At 46.3% G+C, this 21,722-nt stretch overlaps 1 protein-coding gene across 1 annotated transcript in view; it reads left to right on the top strand.

Moving 5' to 3' along the window:
- The window catches only part of LOC140426936 (SH2 domain-containing protein 4A-like), a 49,764-nt gene extending 36,876 nt beyond the window's left edge, over nt 1-12,888 (top strand). The window contains exon 5 of the mRNA XM_072512236.1: nt 11,344-12,888. Within this exon, the coding sequence (XP_072368337.1) occupies nt 11,344-11,361 (18 nt within the window). The 3' untranslated portion in view covers nt 11,362-12,888. The remainder of the gene's footprint in view (nt 1-11,343) is intronic.
- The last annotated feature ends 8,834 nt before the right edge of the window (nt 12,889-21,722 follow it).

Genomic DNA, 21,722 nt, shown 5'->3' with positions numbered 1-21,722 from the left:
TGATGTCACCTTTTTAATGCTCCCTACATTCTGGATGGTACGCAGTTGATTTAAATTGTTTTATTCCTAAGCTATCCATAACTTCTTTGAATATCCTTGAGGTAAAATTTGATCCTTGATCCGATTGTATTTCTGTGGGTAGTCCATATCTAGTAAAGAATTAAGTAACTCCTGCACAATCATTTTAGCTGTAATATTATGTACTGGAATGGCCTCTGGAAACCTAGTAGACACATCCGTTATAGTCAAAAGATATTGATTCCCACTTTTCGTTTTAGGAAGCGGTCCTACGCAATAAATTAAAACTCTTGTAAAAGATTCCTCATATGCTGGAATGGGTATTAAGTGCGATGATTTTATCACTGCTTGAGGTTTCACTATCACTTGACATGTGTGACATGATTGACAAAATTTAACCACATCTTTATGTAGTCCAGGCCAATAAAAATGTTTTTGTATTTTAGCTTGAGTTTTCCTTATTCCCAAATGACCTCCCACTGGTACCTCATGTGCAACTCACAACACCTCCTTTCCATACCCTACCGGCAATACAACTTGATGAACTTCTGCCCACTTTTCATCTGCCTGCATATGTAAAGGTCTCCATTTTCTCATCAAGACATCACTTTTACGGTAATAACAATCTTGTATACACTCAGATTCCTCTTCCGTATACATCTGATACATCCTTTTTATTTCTACATCTTTCTGTTGTGACTCCGCCAATTTTCCTGAAGTACAAATATCCACCTCATCCTCCACCTGTCCTTTGCCAACCATCTGATCAAAAATCGTTTCTGATAATTGCACTTCACCTTTATCTTCACTCTCTGATTTCTCCTCTTGTCTTAACCTGTGACTTTGCGACCTTGTTACTACACAATCACAGGATATTCATCCTTCAACACTTCAGTTGTCTGATTTTCCACTGGCTTATCAACCACAGTAGGCATCACTCCCACCTGCGATCCGGCCATATCATTACCCAAGATAAACTGTATTCCTGGACAAGATAGTTTCTCTATTATTCCTACTACCACTTCACCACTCTTCACTAGACTTTCCAACCTTACCTTATATAATTGAACACTACTCCTCTCACCCCGAATTCCACATATTACCACCTTTCCTGGCACCATTCTTCCCAAACTACGTAACTCCTCATCTCTTACCATTAAAGATTGACTAGCTCCCGTATCTCTTATAATTATGACTTCTTCACCTGCTCCTCCTGATACACATGAGTAAACTTTACCCACACAAGTAAATTCTTTAAAGAGATCTGGCACCTTCTTATCAATCACCTCTTGATCAGGCTGTACAATCTTTTGCATCTCCTTCGCTTCATTTGGGCTTTCCTTTACCACTTCAACAAACCCCACTGTCTTATCCTGTTTTACCACATCAGCCTTCCCAGTGCTTTTCTTCAACCGCCAACACTGTGACTTTACATGGCCTAGTTTATTACAGTGAAAACATTTGAAACTTTTCATTTCTTTTCCACCCTCCTGGATTTCTTTTTTAGTCTGAGGTATATTCCCCTTATTATCTCCCATCTGATCACCTTTACCTTTATCACTTGAGTATTTCTCTTGTCCCCAGTCTCTATCCCTCACCGGCTGAAACTGATTTTGGAAACCTAGCTTTGATTTATGAATTAATTCATAATCATCTGCCATTTCTGCTGCTAACCTCGCAGTTTTAACCCACTGCTCTTCCACATGAGTTCTCACTACATCAGGAATTGAATTTTTAAACTCCTCCAAAAGCATAATTTCTCAGAGAGCTTCATACATTTGGTCTATTTTCAAAGCCCTTATCCACCTATCAAAATTACTCTGTTTGATCCTTTCAAACTCCATGTATGTTTGACCAAATTCCTTCCTTAAATATCTAAACTTTTGTCTGAGGCTTCAGGCATTAGTTCATATGCACATAAGATGGACTTTTTCACCTCCTCATGCGTCCCAGATACCTCCTCCGGTAGTGATGCAAACACTTCACTAGCCCTGCCTACCAGCTTTGTTTGAATCAGTAATACCCACATGTCCTGTGGCCATTTCATTTGTTTAGCTACCTTTTCAAATTAAATGAAAAAGGCTTCTCCCTCCTTCTTATCAAACATTGACAATGCTTGGACATTTTTTGATAAATCGATCCCCACCAAGCCTTTGACTTTGACACTCTTTCTCACTATCCTCATCACTATCATCCAACTGTACGTTTCCCTTTACGTCTGCCAATTTTAACTGACTGTCATGTTTCATGGCCATTTTCTGAAGTTCAAACTCTCTCTCTTTATCTTTTTCCCTGATCTGTATCTCCCTTTCTCTTTCTTTTTGTTCTGCTAGGGCTATTCTATCTTTTCTTCTTTCTTCTCTTTCTCTTTCTTTTTCCTCTCTATCTCTTTCGTATTCAAGCTGCTTTAATTCTTTCTCATGTTCCATTTGTTTAAGTTGTAACTGAATTTTTTCCATTTCCAATGAGTCAAACTGTATCTCAGGCAACTTTGAATGCTTAGCCACCACCATAATTACCTCACTTTTCGCGTTTTGTTAGGTAATGTTAACTGCAATGTTTTTGCCAAATCTAACAGTCTGCTTTTAGTCTCTGTCCGTAAGGTACTGCGTGTGACCGTCTCCACCCCGAAAAAATTCAGAGCCTCTGAAAGAGCCATTGTCCACAACACACTCCCCACTTAAAATGGAATACCACACCTGAAAAGCAACCACAATATGCTCACCCCTCACTGTCTTTAAGTTCACTAAGCCAATCCAACAGATAGACTTTTACCCCCCCCGGGCCCCCAATTTGATATGGGCCAGGGGTTAGAGAACCCCAAAGTGTATCATGGAGTTCACCTGACCCACAACTTTTAATAGATTGTGGTATGAGAAGCACACGGCCCACTCTACAGGTGTGGTACAGCAGAAATCGAAAAGTGTTTTTTAAAACAAAACAATGTTTATTCTATGAACTCAAGTTAACCTTTTTAAAACATACAGTGAACATCTTAGCAACCATTAATTCAAATAAAACGCCCAAAGAATACAACACTAAGTAATCCTTAATAAATTCCCAAACATCATCCAGAAGACAAAAGAAACACCTTTTAACAGAAGTACATCAGGTTTAAATTCACTACTGAGAACATTTATAATTCTGAGTTCACCAAATGATCAAGAGGTAGTCTTTTCATGGCAGAGAGAACAACAGCACACCTGCTTTGTCTGGCTTCAGCTCCAACACTGACACAAAACCAAAAAACACAGACACACCCAGGCTTTTCTCAAAGTGAAACTAAAAAGCAGAGCCAGAGCTCAGCTCCAACCACACTCTGACATCACTGCAGTAACATGAGCAGCCAAACATTTCTTAAAAGCGACATTCTCGTGACACTTCATTCGAAGCTGAAAACTTGCATTATTCTAAATGGGTAAACAAATGGAAAAACATACACTATGTGCATTAAGCAGTATTGCAAGATTATGTAGGCAATTGAGGTGGAGGAGAAAATGGTAACGAAATAAATTACCTGCATGAACATCATCGAAACCACTTACCATGTAGCTTTGTGACACACTTAAACATAGTTGCTAATTTGTATGTGAGATTCTGACCATAAACGAGCTGCAGGCTGGCAGGGGCAGAACAAATATGAAACACATTTGTCTGGGATATTTTAACTTCTCATTTAAATGCTGCGGATCCACTCAAAACCACAGAACCATTGACTTTACAGTGCAGAAGGAGGTTATTCGGCCCATCGAGCCTGCACCAGCCCCTGGAAAGAGCATCCTACCCAAGCCCACACCTCTGCCCCAACCTCAGTAAGCCGTAACCCCACCTAGCGTTTTTGGACACTAAGGGCAATTTAGCATAGCCAATCCACCTAACCTGGACATTTTTGGACTGTGGGAGGAAACCGGAGCACCCGGAGGAAACCCACGCAGACACGGGGAGAACATGCAGACTCCACACAGATAGTGACCCAAGCCGGGAATCGAACCTGGGACCCTGGATCTGTGAAGCAACAGTGCTAACTACTGTGCTACCTCTGATCAGGAATGGGTGGGAAACGGTTACAGAGCGGCTGCTACCCGGCTAGGAGATAAGTGATCAGCAAGGGGTTTAAGGAGGGGCTCACAGGATGGAAAAGCAGGGAGTACTGCTTAGGGTGGCCGCTTTGTGCAACCTGGGCCTTGGCTTCATCCTACTAAACCCTGTTCAAGCTCATTTTCAGGAGGGACTGTTAGGAAATAGTTAATGTTCTCCATTGATTAAGTTAGAATTGGAGCTTTTATTGTTTAATAGACCACACCTATTGTTTGATAGACTGCACATATATAGGTATATATAAAGGGGGTACAGCTGGCACTGTGGAGTTGGAGGAGAAGAGATTGTAGAATGTAATAAAATTGGAGTTGAAGAAGTCAAGAATTGCTTTCTAGTTCTTATTACAGAGATACCATCAGAGCGTAACAGGGATGTTGTGTTTGTGGATGCAGGAAGCGCTGGTGCATTCCCACTTCTCTGATATGTTTCAGGTCCAATTCCAGCAAAGTAAAATTCAACTGCATGCCCAATTTGAACAACATGCACGAAGAGCCTGTTAGGCTTCTGCATGCATAGATGTGGGCCTTATGGCTTTTGAAGAAGGGCTGCGCAAGCACTCGGAGAACTGTGATGTACTCATAAACAAAAGTTAAACTTTTCTGCAGACGTTTTTGTCAGGCAATTCACAGCTGCCTAATCGTTTCACTGTGGAAGGCCCTTGGGGCCTGCTGCCACAAGTCTCGACCCCAATCTGGGTGGGAGGTCAAGCCTGCCTCCGATGTGCAAGTGACCCTGCCAGGTCAGGGAGATACCTCCAGGCCAATTAGAAGACTGCCCCCCTCAAGCTTAATTCTTTTTGTTTCTATTATGTTAAAAACGTTACTTTGAATCTGAAGCTGGCAGTTAGAGCAAAACAACATACAGCCAAAAATTCGAACAGTATTCTCAGCGATTTGAATGCCTGAGTTTGAAACTTTGATTTATATTTTTAGCCTATCAAAAAGTATGAGGTCAGAATATCATAATTTTGCAGCGTGTGCTATCATGAAATGCAAGAGCAAAAAAGTAGATAATTACATTTAAGTGTTTTTGGCTTATTTATCAATTGTTGGAAACAATATTCTTTTCTATATATTGATGTTCCTGACATATCTCTGTGAACAAGGCTAATAAGGGCATTTTATACCGATGGATTATCACATAAAATTGCCCAAAACACCTGTAGTCAGAAATAATACACATTCATTCCTGTTAGGACCATGAGCTGGATTCTCCAGACTCCCAGCTGCATTTTTCTCATTGGCATGTCATTCGCTGGCTGCGGGATGCTCTACTCCCGTCATTTCTCAATGGGATTTCCCATTTAAGCCATCGAACACTGCCGGGAAACGCGTGGGCGGGGTACGCAGTTGACGGGAACAAAGGATCCCAATGGTCGGTAAACTCCGGCCCAAATCTTTACTGGCTGGCCCTTTTATTCCTACTATGTATAACTTTCATGTAAGAGATTTTATGCAATTTACTCCTTGGGAGGAGTGTGCAGCAGTCGGGATCACTGAAAAGCAGACTGGGAGCAGTGGCCAACGGGTCAGGATCACTGTGAAGCAGACTGGGAGCAGTGGCCAATGGGTCAGGATCACTGTGAAGCAGACTGGGAGCAGTGGCCAATGGGTCAGGATCACTGTGAAGCAGACTGGGAGCAGTGGCCAACGGGTCAGGATCACTGTGAAGCAGACTGGGAGCAGTGGCCAACGGGTCAGGATCACTGTGAAGCAGACTGGGAGCAGTGGCCAACGGGTCAGGATCACTGTGAAGCAGACTGGGAGCAGTGGCCAACGGGTCAGGATCACTGTGAAGCAGACTGGGAGCAGTGGCCAACGGGTCAGGATCACTGTGACGCAGACTGGGAGCAGTGGCCAACTGGTCAGGATCACTGTGAAGCAGACTGGGAGCAGTGGCCAACGGGTCAGGATCACTGTGAAGCAGACTGGGAGCAATGGCCAACGGGTCAGGATCACTGTGAAGCAGACTGGGAGCAGTGGCCAACGGGTCAGGATCACTGTGAAGCAGACTGGGAGCAGTGGCCAACGGGTCAGGATCACTGTGAAGCAGACTGGGAGCAGTGGCCAACGGATCAGGATCACTGTGAAGCAGACTGGGAGCAGTGCGAAACGGGTTAGGTCCCAGGATCACTGAAGCACAGAGGGAAAAAAAATTGTGACATAATAGGAAGGCCATGAGTTAAGCGATTCATTAATATTGTAGCTTTGTTTCCCTTTCTCCAAAGTTAGAAGGTTAATTTAAGGAACTGAGAAATTTACAAAATATATATGGGTTAAGTAAGCATTTTAATTAACCTTATTTAAGTGACCACAGAAGAGAAGTGACTAGCTGGTTGGCCTTTATTTTTTAAGTAGCAAGATTTATTATCTTACAGATAGTGAAATAGCAAGGCAGCTCTGAACCCTGGAGTGCACATCCTATTCTGTGTGGGAGCTCTGAGACATTTACCATTTCCTGGATAACCACATGTGCAGGAATTGTTGTTATCTTCAGCTGCTCAAGCTACAGATTTCAGCTGGCATCACAGCATCCGCGAACATAATAGCTTTGTGTATAGCAGATCCATAGCTGTGATCACCTCACAGCCTAAGAGTATGTTGGGTGAGACGGAATGGATGACCACCAGGCAGACAAGAAGAAATGGCAGATAGTGCAGGCATCCCTTGAGTGCATTACCCTCCAATCAGTATCAATTTCTGAATACTGCTGAAGTAATGGTTCTTCTGTAAAGTGCAGCCAGAGCCGAGTCCATGAAGCCAGAACTAGCTCAGCTGTACAAGTTCACAAAGAAGACTATAAGAGCAATTCTGATAGGATATTTGATTGTTCGGAGAACAGACAGGCATTTCTGTGGCTGCAGATGTGAATTAATGTGGCACATTGGTCAAAGATATAACAGGCTGAAGAGCATCCTGAGGGTGAACAGCCAATAGTCGTGGTCCACATTGGTACTGGCAATACTGGCAGAAAGAGGGATGTGGTCCTGCAGTCAAAATTTCAGGCACAAAAACAGAAAATATTGAACAATCTTAGCAGGTCTGACAGCATCTGTGGAGAGAGAAGGGAGGTAATGTTTGGAGTCTGGATGACTCTTTGTCGTCCAGATTCTCTGGGAAGGGTTTACCCGGCAATTGTCCAGAAGTGCCAACTTGCCCTGGACAATTGTGCTGCACTGGGAACCATCCAGCTACGTGATTTAAATCACTAACTTTGGATTGTTCTATCAGCTTTACACCAATAGTTACTCTGAAATAGTTGGAAGAAATAAAACCACTTCTAATTTTAGCATAACAGCTAGGGCAGCACGGTAGCATAGTGGATAGCACAATTGCTTCACAGCTCCAGGGTCCCAGGTTCGATTCCGGCTTGGGTCACTGCCTGTGTGGAGTCTGCACATCCTCCCCGTGTGTGCGTGGGTTTCCTCCGGGTGCTCCGGTTTCCTCCCACAGTCCAAAGATGTGCAGGTTAGGTGGATTGGCCACGATAAATTGCCCTTAATGTCCACAATTGCCCTTAGTGTTGGGTGGGGCTCCTGGGTTAAGGGGATCGGGTGGAGGTGTTGGCCTTGGGTAGGGTGCTCTTTCCAAGAGCCGGTGCAGACTCGATGGGCCGAATGGCCTCCTTCTGCACTGTAAATTCTATGATCTATGATCTATAACTATTTTAAACACCCAGACCGAGCCCCGCATGGGACACCTTCCCACACTCTGGCTCACCCGCTTCCTGACTAATCACCGCCCCCTAGAGTATTCCCAACAGCCCAACAGGATTCCCCACACCTCCCAAACTCAGCCGTTTGGGAATTCTCACCCGCAGGCCGATTACAAGAACTCCCCTATCCAGACCCCCCCACACCGCCCCCCCCCCCCCCCCCCCCACCCAACTCCCCCACACACCTCCCACAAGATTCTACAATCAGCTCCAGCCAACGGACATTTCAGCAGATTCCCAGAGCAGATCTGTATGCTTTAAACTCTTGTATTTCCAGTGGACAAGGACTTTGCTGCACTGTGAAGACATTATGGCCCAAAGTTTCAATTATGGTTACATATGGTGCATTTTTGTGAGTGCATGGTGTGTGGTAAATAAAATTGGTGACTTGCAGAAGCAGATATCTACATGTAAATATGATGTAGTGATAATAACAGAAACATGGTTCACAGAAGGACAGGACTAAGTATTAAATAATAATAATCTTTATTGTCACAAATAGGCTTACATTAACACTGCAATGAAGTTACTGTGAAAAGCCCCTCGTCGCCACATTCCGGTGCGGGTACACAGAGGGAGAGTTCATAGTGTCCAATTCACCTAAAAGCACATCTTTTGGGACTTGTGGGAGAAAACCAGAGCACCCGGAGGAAACCCACGCAGACACAGGGAGAACGTGCAGACTCCGCACAGACAGTGACCCAAGCTGGTAATCGAACCTGGGACCCTGGCGCTGCAAAGCAACAATGCTAACCACATGCTACTGTGCTGCCCTGTTATACCCAGATACAAGGTATTCAGGAAAGATAGAAAAGGAGGAGGAGTGGTATTTCAGTGCTGGGGAGAGAAGATATCTCGGAGGGGTCAAGGACAGAATCTAATTCGCTCGAACTAAGGAACCAAAAAGATGCAATTACATTGCTCTATGCTGTCTACAGATCACCAACTATTGGGATATATGTAGAGAAACAAATTTGCAAGGAAGTAACAGAGAAGTGCAAAAATTATAAAATAATTATAATGGGGGGGCTCCAGTTATCTGAATATAGACTGGGATAATAAGTGTGTTAAGGACAGAGAGAGGCAAGAGTTCCCAGAGTATGTCCAGTAGAATTTTTTAAAGCAGTATGTTTCCAATCCAATTAACAAGAAAGGAGGCACTGCTGGACCTGGTTTTTGGGAATAAAATAGACTAAGTGGATCAAGTGTCAATAGGGGAACACATAGGGGACATGATGGGTAGAACAAGAAAAGGTTGGAATTTGATAGAGGCATTCAAAATCATGAGGTGTCTGGACAGAGTAGATAGGGAGAAACTGTTTCCATTGCTGGAAGGATCGAGAACCAAAGGGCACAGATTTGAGGTAAATTACAAAAGAAGCAATGGTGACATGAGGAAAACCTTTTTCACACAGCAAGTGGTTAGGATCTGGAACACACTGCATGAGTGTGGTTGAGGCAGGGTCAATTGAGGCTCTCAGAAGTGAATTAGATCATTACCTGAAAAGGAAAAGTTTGCAAGGCTATGGATAAAAGGCACTAGGTGAATTGCTCCTTCAATGGGCTGGCACAGACATGACATGCTGAATGGCTTCCTCCTGTGCTGTAACCATTTTATGATTCTATAATTTTAATTACAAATGGATTCCATGATATTTATACAATGCACAATACGGATATTTTCTGTTGTGTTTATATAGATCCATGTTATAACAGCCGCTGGAAGAAACAATGCAAAGCTAACTTACTGCAATCATGATTTTTTTTAAAAAATGCACGTGTACAATATATATCTGCTAACTTTTAACACTTTTCAAAAATGCAATATTTAGAAATTCTAAACAATTCTGAGGTTGAGAAGCTAGCAATTTAACAAATAAAATATTGAGGTCAAAAAATGATTTATATCATTCCAAAATTGACATTTTCCCATCGGACACAAAGCTACATATTGACCAAGCACTGGTGCTGGTGATGAATAGGCATCTTTGCAAGGTCAGTTGGAACAATTTCAGAGGGAGTCACTGTAGTACTGAACCTTGCTATGTTTTGTAGCACAGACTTATTTCAATATTCCTGAGTGCATATTAAAAATAAGCTGCATACCCTTGAATTTTGCTATTTATTCAGCTCAGTGAACTGAAGTTTTATACCCAAAGTGTTTAACATGAAGTCCTCTGTTGGAAGCAGAAGCAATAATATTAATCAAGAAAGCACATGCCACCAGTATTTAAACAATGATCAACCAACTAATGTAAAACATTCAAATATGCATCATAGAAAATTGTTTTTAGAAATGATCATGAATGGGGCAATAATGTGGAGAACTCTGACATAAATCCTTGGAGTATTATTTATTCTTTTTGCTAAATAGAGGCTTCATGATTTGAACCTTCTAATAGTAAATTGACAGAAAAGCACTATCTGCTGAAACAACCCCAAGTTCCTTTGAGTGATTAAAATTACCTTTAACAGACATTTTCACTTCGTTGTTCACCTTGTTTTTAGTTTCAATCCTTTTGGTTAGGGTTAACAAAAAACTAGTTTGAATATTTGCCCATTTTAGTAGTTCATGCTTTACTCTGGTTACAGAAGCCCAATTTTAATGTTAAGTGTTTACAGTGGAATATATTTGACTCCCAGTTTCAGTCTCCCCTTCATACCATGCACAATTCCCCAGCTGAGAAGGTGAGAAGATGGCCTTTTTCCCGACCTTTAATGATATTGCTCACGATTTTCTTTCCTCCCTCCTGTGAAGAAACCCCTTGGCTCCACTCAGCAAGACCCATTGAAGGCTAGCTTGAGATCTGTAACTGACATGTAAGAAATTATGGTTCTGAACCAATCACTCTTGTGGTGCAATATGTTAAAAGTGTCAATACACTGTATTCACATATACATGAATGCAATACAACGCATTCTAGGTGTATTGAGATTTATCTAATCAGGGTCGGCACGGAGGCACAGTGGTCAGCACTGCTGCCTCACAGCGCCAGAGACCCGGGTTCAATTCCAGCCTTGGGTACTGCCTGTGTGGTGTTTGTACGTTCTCCCCGTGTCTGTGTGGGTTTCCTCCTAGTGCTCCAGTTTCTGCCCATTGTCCAAAGATGTGCAGGTTATGCTAAATGTCCCTTAGTGTCTAACAGGTTTGGTGGGGTTATTGGTTTCTGGGGATAGCGTGGGGCATGGGTCTAGGGTAGGGTCCTCTTTCAGAGGGTTGGTGCAGACTCGATGGGCCAAATAGCCTCCTTCTGCACTTCAAAAATGCAGGAGTTTAAAAGCAAATAAAATAGCATTGCAGCAGTTTACTTTGACTTTGATACCTAATTGCAATGGGAGTGGTTGAACTTAACATTTTACACTCAATTGATAAATATTTTTAAATGATCCAATTATTTAAATACACTATACTTATAGATGTTGTAAATTTATAATACATGCAAACAAAGGTTTCAAAAATGCCACATTAAAATGAACTATCTTTAATAAATATATACATTTTATACTCCAAAGGTTTTTGAAGATGATTAAAAAATGGTAGAAACATGAGGACCAGGATTCCAGTGAGAAATGTATGACCTAAAAGGAAACTCACCAAAATAGCAGAAGAACATGGATCAACAGTGGCATGAAAACCATATGTAACATTTCAGAAGTTTCATTATAACAGTCATGATGCTTTATACCTACCAGGCTTCAGTTGGGAAATGTTAATTGTCGTCTAATTTCTATGAAATATCTCTCATTTTTCATGACAATATTTCATGTTATAATCACTGACATTGTTTCTCCTCTTTAAATTAGTTTGAAAGAATTGACCAAGTGGTCCAAATTCTTAACCTACTTTCATAATAAACAGACCATCAGCTTTGTCCATGAAGGGAGAGAAGGATAAAGCAAGTAACTATAGACCAGTCAGTGCAGCATAAGTTGTGAGCACATTTCTGCCTCCTCGTGGAAAGCAGATGGTGGGCAGTTTTCATCACCTTTGCTGCTGACTTCCCAAAGATTCCACTTTTATCCTGCCCCTCCGAGCACGCACAAAGGACAGCCATTTAGAAACCATTAGGATCCTACTTGAAATATGCACATCATCATGGCTGGCTCACCATAGCCAGCAAAGACATTGAGGCTTTCCCTGTCCCAGGATTCCCAGGATTCCAGTGCTACCGTAGGGGCATGGTAGCATATTGGTTAGCACTGTTCGATTCCTGGCTTGGGTCACTGTCTGTGCGGAGTCTGCACGTTCTCCCAGTGTCTGCGTGGGTTTCCTCCTGGTGCTCCGGTTTCCTCCCACAGTCCAAATATGTGTAGGTTAGTTGGATTGGCCATGATAAATTGCCCTTAGTGACCAAAAAGGTTAGATGGGGTTACTGGGTTAAGGAGACAGGGCTTAAGCATGGGCTTAGGAAGGGTGCTCTTTCCAAGGGCTGGTACAGACTCGATGGGCCAAATGGCTTCCTTCTGCACTGTACATTCTATGATTCTATGATCACAAACCCTGTTCCGACTCCACACCTGAGTCAGGGATCATTCCTTTGGTCCCTATTAGCGACTTCCGGTCACATGATATTCTTCTCCCTATCACTGGCCAGCTGCCCTTTCTCACTGGTTTCGCAGAGGAGACCTAAGAAGATGAAATCCTGCAATTAAATTCTCCCTAATATGATGATAGTGAGTCATGCACTGCAAGTGGTCATGAGTAAATTAACAGGACTGTCACCTTTGTGGTATAAATTATTTGTCAGTCTTTATGATTATATCCTTTCTCTGAATCTGTACATTATATGAATATGATTTTATTTGTTTATACTTCATATTTATCACAATGCATGTACAGTTTGAAGAACAAATAGTTCACATTTTTCAGTGGGCAAGTTGAAATCAAAAAAAATCACCCAGTTTATTCTTGGCTTTCGTTTTCTCTTGGCTGGCCTTGAGTCGATCCTTTTTGAACTTAATGCCTTCAATCAAGAAATTGAGGGCAAACATTTCAACAACCTTTTTTCTGAAAAACAAAATGCAAATAAAAGTAATTAAAATGTTGATGAAGAACAACATTAGTGAATATTTCAATGGAAGAGATTATGCAATGAATATTCTGGGCCTTAAAACTTAATGGCGTCTTGGCCTTCTTTCAGGCACCAAATGAGTCCCAAAGCAGTAAACAGTGGGCAGCATCTTACTAGAGTGTGGCAATGTGTCAAGCTCAGATTGAAAACTGGAGTGTAACTCTCCTGTAGCACAGAGCAGTTTTCTCTCCAGATCCTAAGCCTCTTTAATGAAAAAAAAAGTGGGCAGGGGTTTATGCCGTCACTCTGGCAGGGCAGACCATATAGAACTGGCGCCCGGCTTTGCAGAGATCAGGGCGCCATCGGTAAAGGGCACCTAATCAGAACTGATAATGAACGGTCCACAACACTCACCATGGAGGTATCAGGTGTTCCCGCTTCTTCCCCCTCGCACCCCCCAACCTTGCCGCGGAAAATCAATGGGGGCTCCCCGTTAGTTTGGTATGAATATTTAGTGAGGGGAGAGCATGTGATGGGGAGGCCCGTTAATAATATAAAATACATTTAAATGAGTTTCCCGCTCTTTGTGGGCAGGAACCACATGATGTCGTTAGTGAGGGGTGGGGAAAATCGGGAAATGCAATCTCTCCGGATGGGTGGGGTGGTAGTCACACCAGTAGGGTAATGGGTTTGGGTCAGGAGGGTAATCGAGTGGTTGAGGGGGTGGTCAGGGAGATACTCGGGTTGGATCAAGGGTGTAGTCAGGTTGGAGACGTAGTAGGGTGGGGAAGATGGTTGAGTCAAGGTTTTTATTGGGTACTCGGGGGAGTAGATGGGTTGGGGGTGATCGGTTGTGGAGTGACCCAGATGATAGTCTAATGTGGAATTGTCTGTCTATCTCAGAGTCGGAGGTGTTCATATAGTATCCCAGGTGGGCGGTGGTGGGAGGGGGGAGGTTATTGCAATTCCCAGGCAATTCCCACAAAGGTCTGTGCACCAGAGTTTCTACAGCATCAAAAAGTGCATCTTACGTCCAGTGTCCAATGAACCAGGGACTAGAAGATTTGGCCCATTCTTCTTCCACCAATTGCTCACAGACTTCATTTCATGCCTCTATGTTTTGTTTTCTATCCTTTAGTCTTAAGCAATTATTTCTCTCCCTGCCACTGTTCTCCATCACCAAGAAGTGTAATGAAAAAAATGAAATGAAAAAAAAAATGAAAATCGCTTATTGTCACAAGTAGGCTTCAAATGAAGTTACTGTGAAAAGCCCCTAGTCGCCACATTCCGGCGCCTGTTCGGGGAGGCTGTTACGGGAATTGAACTGTGCTGCTGGCCTGCCTTGGTCTGCTTTCAAAGCTCGCGATTTAGGGTTTCAACTTCCCCAATGTTAATTGGGCTAGGCAGACTGTGAAAGGCTTAGAGGGGGCAGAATTCTTCAAGTGCATCCAGGAGAGCTTTTTCAGCCAGCACGTAGAAAGTCCTACAAGAGAATTGACATAATTTTAGGGCATGAAGCCGGGCAGGTGGTAGAAGTGTCAGTGGGGGAGCATATTGGTAACAGTGACCATAACTCAGTAACCCGCTGACAGGGCCGACACAGGTCCATCACCTTGGAGTAATGTTAAACAGACCCTGGGAGAGTGGAACAGGCCAATTGGGGAGGGTGGCTGTGTGAGAAGGAGGGTCGGGGAATGGCAGGAGGTGGGGGGGGGGGGGGCTGTGGAAGGAGGGAAATGGGCGCGAAGAAGGGGAACAGGGGTGAGGGTGGTCAATGGGGAAGGGGGTGAATGCAGGAGGAGTTGGGGGGAAGGGGGCGAGATGGCGGACATAACCTCATCTTATGAGAAGTGGGCGAGAATGAGGGCCTCCCTGGCCCTCCAGGCACGCTGAACCCTCGCCACCGGCTGTCCACCATCCTCCGACTGCTCCCACGGGTCTTCCACGGGCTCGTCCTCCAGCTCCTCCTGGTCCGGCCCTCTCTCAACCTCCTAGGATGAGGCTCCATGTCCCTCCTCCTCCTGCATGGCCCTCCTCCTCCAGCATGTCACCCCACTGCTGTGCTAGGTTGTTGGGGGGCACAGCAGACCATCACAAAGTGGGAGACCCACTGGGGTGTGTACTGCAGGTCACCACCAGAGTGGTCGAGGCACTGGAACCTCATTTTGAGCAGTCCAATGTACAGCTCAATGACAGCACAGGTGGCAACATGGGCCTCGTTATATCGGGTCTCCGCCTCGGTCTACGGGCTTCGCACTGGTTATCAGCCAGGACCTCAGCGTGTATCACTTATCCCCCAAGAGTTAACCCTTCATCCTGGGATGGTCCCCGAAGATGCCTGGGATTTACGAATGTCTCAGGATGTGCCTGACATGCACATTCCCTGGGAAGCATGCACACACAGCATAATCTGGAGGTGGTGGTTGTACATGAGTTGAACATTCAGGGAGTGGGACACCTTCCTGTTAATAAAGAGCACTCCCTGTTGGCCCGGTGCGCAAAAGGCGAAATGCGTGCCATCTATTACTCCCTGGACCTGGGGCATCCCGCCGATGGCAACAGATTCTGCGACACGGACTTAGCCCTGCTCAAATTTGATATAGTCAGCTTCCGGGGCAAAGAGGGCATCCGTGACTTCGTGGTTGCACTTATGGGCTGTAGCATGTGATATGCCACACAAGTCCCCACTCGAGCCCTGAAATGATTTGGAGGCATAAAGGTTCAGGGCTGCGGTGACCTTCAGGCCACCGAGAGCGTGCGTCCTCCTCCTCAGTGGTGTGCCAAGTCCGCAAAGGCATGGCACAGGTGCCGCACCGTCACCTCATTGAGATGGCGTCTCCTGCAGCACATGCTATCCATCATCTCCTCGAATGACCAACGACGCCTGTATACCTTGGACTGTCGCCAGCGTCCCCCTCTGGGTCCCTCCTCTGCCTGATGGGTGGCCAGGTCTGCAGGGTGTGCGGCGGCGGCCTCTGCACATGAGGTGCCACCTCGAGCCTGCGTCGATGCATGCAGCCATCTTCTCTGGCATTTGGCCACCTCGGCGCTGTGGGGGCTGCTGCTGCTGCGGGGTCGACAATACCATCCATCGTGCTATCTGTAAGGAATTGGAGAGAGAGAGAGACCAACAACCAGTTCGGGCTGCCATCCTGGGACCCTCAAATCCCCCAAGCCTCCCCCACCCTTATGTGTCCCGCCTTTTCTCCGAGTGCCATCGACTGAGCCGGATGTGCTGAAGAACCCCGTTCTGCACACTCAACATCAGCCACAGCAGGAGCCCCTTGACCACAGACCCCTGCAGGGAAAATTAGGGTGACCGAGCTCAGATACTCCCCCTGATCCACACATCCACCCTCTGGTCCCGGGAATATCCCAGGTCTAAAGCCGAGCTCTTGGGTGTTTGTTGGCTGTTGCCTCTGTGGTGCTGAAGTCCCCAGGGTTCAGGCACAGTGTCGAGGCCTTGCAGTTTGTTTGGAATGCTGGGCAATGACACTTGTCTGAGACATGGCACGTGTACTCATGGGAATGCACTTGTGAATGTTTTGTTTATCAATCGGTCAACAGTAACAAAGATTTGAAAATCACTGCATAACATTTCACATATCACACTGACCATTAAACAACAAGGAAACATTACTGTTCCATATTGGTACCAATTCAAAGCTACATCAGTTCATTTTCACAAAAAGACCATCCGGTATCACCCCTCGCAGGTTCCTCAACAGAACGGAGGATAAGCCTGAGAACGTGTTATCATCATGTCCAGAACTTTGTCGGAGAAATGATTTGTCCATCAATGTGTGACTTGTTCCACCTCTCAGTGCTGTTCTCCATCCAGGAGCCGCAGCTGTGCAGGCCCTCCCACACGGCCCAATCTCACCAGAACCAAATCCTGGCATCCACATATTCCACTGGCGCTCAAGGTGCAGTTGACCATCCTTGACTTCCAGCGCATTTAATCCGTGCTGACGTGCCAGTTACATGCAGCACTCACCACACCAGCAAAAAAAGCACCAGCAATCTGCAAAGCATTTCTTCAACGGCATCATCAGGTGGCTCATTTGGATTAATGTCGTACACCAGGTCCCACAGTGACTTCTAGCTTCAAACTGGATTGCCTTCTGGACTCATACGTCCCCCTGAGCACAGTGTTCCAGGACCCAGGTATCTTAGGAAAAATTGTCCTTCTTTCCGGCTACAGAAAAGGAAGGCAACAGCAGCCTTCAGGCATTACAGCCACCAGCAGGAGAAGCAATGAACATAACCTGCAGTGAAGTGCTCACAGAACTAAAAATTCCAATTCCATTATTCGCAATAGCCTTCAGCTGTGCAGCCAGAGGCTTCTCACAGCCAAAAGGAGTTAAAGTGATTGTCAGCATATAACCACAAACAGGGCTCTGTTCTTGAAGTGTTTGGTAGGACAGACAGGCAACAGCTGTAGTTGCCTCTGTAATGGGTGCACACGATATTGGAGGATAGCTTGTGGGCCCCACAGACGCCAAGCCCCCTCCTCCATCCGAAGGGATGACCCCCGACCTATGGCACCCATCCCCTGACCAGTCACATCTCCCCTGGGGGTCCCCCATCACCCCGAGCACTGGGGCAGCAGCTCCAGTGCCCCTGGGCTGCATGCTGGGTTTTGTGAGGGCCACGAAGTATCCAGCACGAGTTTTAAGGATACAAAGTAATAACATTTATTTACAATAACATATACATATAACAGCAGCAGCAACTTCCCTTGCTGCACACTCCTTCCTGCAGTTTCCAAACTGGCCAGCTTTATTTATACTTGGAGTTTACTAATGGTTTCTCCGCCCCCCTCATTGGGGAAGCTCATACTCCCATAGGATTGTGGGATTGTCATTAGTCCCCAGCCAATGGTAAGTAGGCAGGTTATAACATCCCTCCTGCCCAAAGTCCAAAGAATCCACCGAAGACCCTGGCGAAGGAGGGCATCGGACTCGTTTTGCCGCAGGCCAGACACCATTTGCACGCGGCGCTGGATCAGGCGGCGTGTAACGAGACGGAGACCGGCGCTTCTGTGATGAACGGCGCAACGGTTGTACATCCACGGCCCGTGGACCCGAGGATTCCCCCTCTGATGCATCCTTTGTCTCCATCTCGGAGTCAGATGCTGTTGCCTCCGTCATGTCAGCGTCTCTATCTCCATTTGGTTCTGTAACGACCTGCGCAGGCTTCGAGTGAGGCACCAGTGGAAGATTGTGAGGACTACCTTCCCTTGTCTCTGGTCTCTGCGGCTGTAGAAATGAGCTCCGGGGGCGGGGAATCTTTGGAGGGGATAGTCTTCTGGACCGAACGTGGTCTACATGTTTGGCTGGAGACGACCCTGGGCGACATAAACGGACTCCAGCCTCCGAAAAGCGTCTAAGGACAGCCTCCAGATTTTCCAAATGTTCCTGCTCCGACGTCCCTGTAATCAAAGCGTCATCTAAGTAGACAGCAACACGTGGTAAACCTCTCAAAATGCCTTCCATAACACGTTGAAAAATTGCGCAGGCAGAGGATACTCCAAAGGGCAACCGTGTATATTCCCCGGTGTGTATTAATCGTTACATATGGTCGGGAGGCAGGGTCCAGCTCCAACTGCAGGTAGGCGTGACTCATATCTAATTTTGTGAACGAGAGTCCACCTGCAAGCTTCGTGTAGAGATCCTCTATGCGAGGCATTAGATATCGGTCGAGTCGGGAAGCCGTATTCACTGTAAGTTTATAGTCGCCACACAAGCGAACTGTGGCATCTGGCTTCATTACAGGTACAATTGGTGCTGCCCAGTCAGCAAAACGGACGGGCCTGATAATACCCAAACTCTCCAAACGAGTGAGCTCCCCTTCTACCTTCTCGAGCAAGGCGTAAGGCACCGGGCGCGCCCAGAAATAGCGCGGCGTGGCTCCTGGTTCAACTTGGATACGGGCTACGGCCCCTTTTATTTTCCCCAAACCAGGCTGGAATACATCTGGGTATCGTCCTAGCACCTCAGTCAACCCTTCAGAAACTGTTTGGAGGATGTGCTGCCATTGCAACCGCAAATGGCGCAACCAGTCCCGACCCAACAGGCTGGGCCCATGGCAGCGCACCACGATAAGTGGCAAACGCCCCACCTGGCGTCCATAAACAACAGGGGTCATTGTAGTTCCTGCAATGTCCAGTGGTTCCCCCGTGTAGGTAGCCAACCTGGCCTGTGAGTCGGTTAATGTAAGGGTCTGTGTACCCTGCGTGATGCAGTCGAATGTCCTCTGGGCGATCACGGAGTCGCTGCACCAGTGTCCAGCTCCATCACAAGCGGGTGGCCATTGACCCGTACTGTCACCTTAATGTCACCACACGGGGAGCTGCCACACAATGCAGCTGCAGGCAGTCGTCCTCCGTCTCCACGTCCTCAGGAGTAGTCGCCGCTGGTTCATCCACATGGAAGGTACAGCCCCTGGGCTGGTCCCAGTCACGGCCACTGGGCTGGTCCCAGTTACGGCCCCTGGGCTGGTCCCAGTTTTGGTCGGAATGACGGCGCCTCTGGCGCCCCCAGATCTTCCGTCCGTGATGGGGTCGGCGCCTACAAGTCTGACACGGACATGGCTCCTCATCCATTGGTTCTGGAGAAGGCTCCCTTCGGGGAGGAATGTCCGACGGCCACTGCCGTCGGTCCGGACGTTGCCTCGCCCAAGGTACCGCAGGAGTGCGGGGGGATGTTTTCGGACGGAAGGGGTTGCGCCCCAAGGGATGCACTTCCAATCCCTGTAGCTCCTGCACTCCTCTTTCTGCGCTTTCTCGGGACAATACTATTTGAATGGCCTGTTGAAAAGTCAATGTTGGCTCAATTAACAACTTTCTCTGGGTGGCCGCATTGTTAATACCGCAAAGCAAACGGTCGCGTAACATTTGAGACAAGAAAGTCGCAGTACTCCGCAATCCTGTGTAGCCTGGATAGAAAATCGGCAAGGGATTCTCCAGGGGTCCTCTCAGCGGTATTAAACCGGTAACGCTGAACTATCGTGGACGGGGTTGGGTTAAAATGTTGCCCCACTATATTCACAAGTTCATCAAACGTTTTGGTGTCCGGCGCAGCTGGGTACGTGAGGCTCCTAATCACCCCAAACGTATGCGGGCCGCAGGCGGTGAGCAATATGACCACCTGGCACTCGTTTTCGGTGATATTGTTTGCCCGGAAATAGTAACGCATCCGTTGTGTGTGCTGGTTCCAGCTTTCCAGCGCAGCATCAAAAACATCCAAACGTCCGTACAGAGGCATGGTATAATAGAAAACAACTTCCAACCTGTATCCAACAAAAATCCAGGGAGGTGGCTTCAGCAGTGTAGACAGCTATTCACTTTAACCTTCGTTGCCAGTTTTGTGAGGGCCACGAAGAATCCAGCACGAATTTTAAGGATACAAAGTAATAACGTTTATTTACAATAACATATATATATAAAACAGCAGCAGCAGCTTCCCTTGCTGCGCACTCCTTCCTGCTGTTTCCAAACTGGCCCGCTTTATTTATACTTGGACTTGGAGTTTCTCCGCCCCCCTCATTGGGGAAGCTCATACTCCCACAGGATTGTGGGATTGTCATTAGTCTCCAGCCAATGGTACGTAGGCAGGTTATAGCACTGGGGAATGGTAATACCTACTTTCCTCTTCAGCTCTCCTCAGCAGCCAGTGAACCAGATTCCTATTTTTAAAAAGGTAAATTGCACCCGCGGACCTCTCACTGGGAAACCGATTAGATCCCAGGAGGTCATTAGATCGAACTTCCATCTCACTAATTTAAAAAAAAGAAAAACATTTAGAGTACCCAATTCATTTTTTCCAATTAAGGGGCAATTTAGCGTGGCCAATCCACCTACCCTGTATATCTTTGGGTTGTGGGGGTGAAACCCACACAAACACGGGGAGAATGTGCAAACTCCACACGGACAGTGACTCAGAGCCGGGATCGAACCGTGAGGCAGCAGGGCTAACTCACTGCGCCACCATGCTGCCCCTTCCATTTCCCTAATGAGATTGAGATTGGTCTTGCCACATCTGGGCAAGATCTGGAACCCGCCACCAGGAGCGAGCCGATTGGATCACGAACCAATTCATGCTCGGATCCCAATTTTGGCCTCTCCCACTATTTAACCAGCCGCCCAGATCTGCACCAGGAAAGGGAGGGGGGAGGGGGGCAAAGCGGCCGTTAAATCACGCCCAAAGCTTCTGAATTGGGGGAAGCCCATTTTTAATAGGATAAAACAGGATATTGGTCAAGCGGACTGGGAGCAGATACTTGGAGGAAAATTCATATCAGAACTTTGGGAGTCATTCATAAAGGAAATAGAGAGGGGATCACGTGATGTGAGCGCGAGACAGTTGCGTTTTCGCGAGCTCTTTCAATCTTTGTTTTTACCCTTGCATACATATCTTTTATGGACGCGATTTTACACAAAATAAAAGAGTCCCATTTTGGGCGTATTTAGCGGGGTGTTTCCCATCATTTGCAGAGCCGACAATGACCCCACTATTAAATGGGGCTTGGTCTCTTTTTTGGACCTCGGCAAGGAACACCCTGCTAAGGCCGCATTTAGACCCATTTCTTACAGTAACGAGCTCAGCTCGCCAGTGCAGGAAGAGATCGGGATGCCATCTATCTCTCGACCCTCCACTGCTGCCTCCACACACACCCCCACCACCCCGATACCCCAACTTACCAATTTGGTGGTCCTCGAGCCCCCCACATCCCACCTCATAAGGGGAGGGTACCCCCAAACCCAATCCCTGGCATGTGAAAGATGCCACCCTTGTGTCTTGGCACTGCCAGCCTGGCTCCCTGGAAGCTCCTTGCCAGCCTGACAGTGTCACTGGGCACCATGGCATTACCATGGTG

This window comes from Scyliorhinus torazame, chromosome 7 (genome assembly GCF_047496885.1).
Source record: "Scyliorhinus torazame isolate Kashiwa2021f chromosome 7, sScyTor2.1, whole genome shotgun sequence".
Lineage (NCBI taxonomy): Eukaryota > Metazoa > Chordata > Chondrichthyes > Carcharhiniformes > Scyliorhinidae > Scyliorhinus > Scyliorhinus torazame.
Note: the sequence above shows the minus strand (reverse complement) of the source record. Positions and strands in the feature narration are given on the sequence as shown.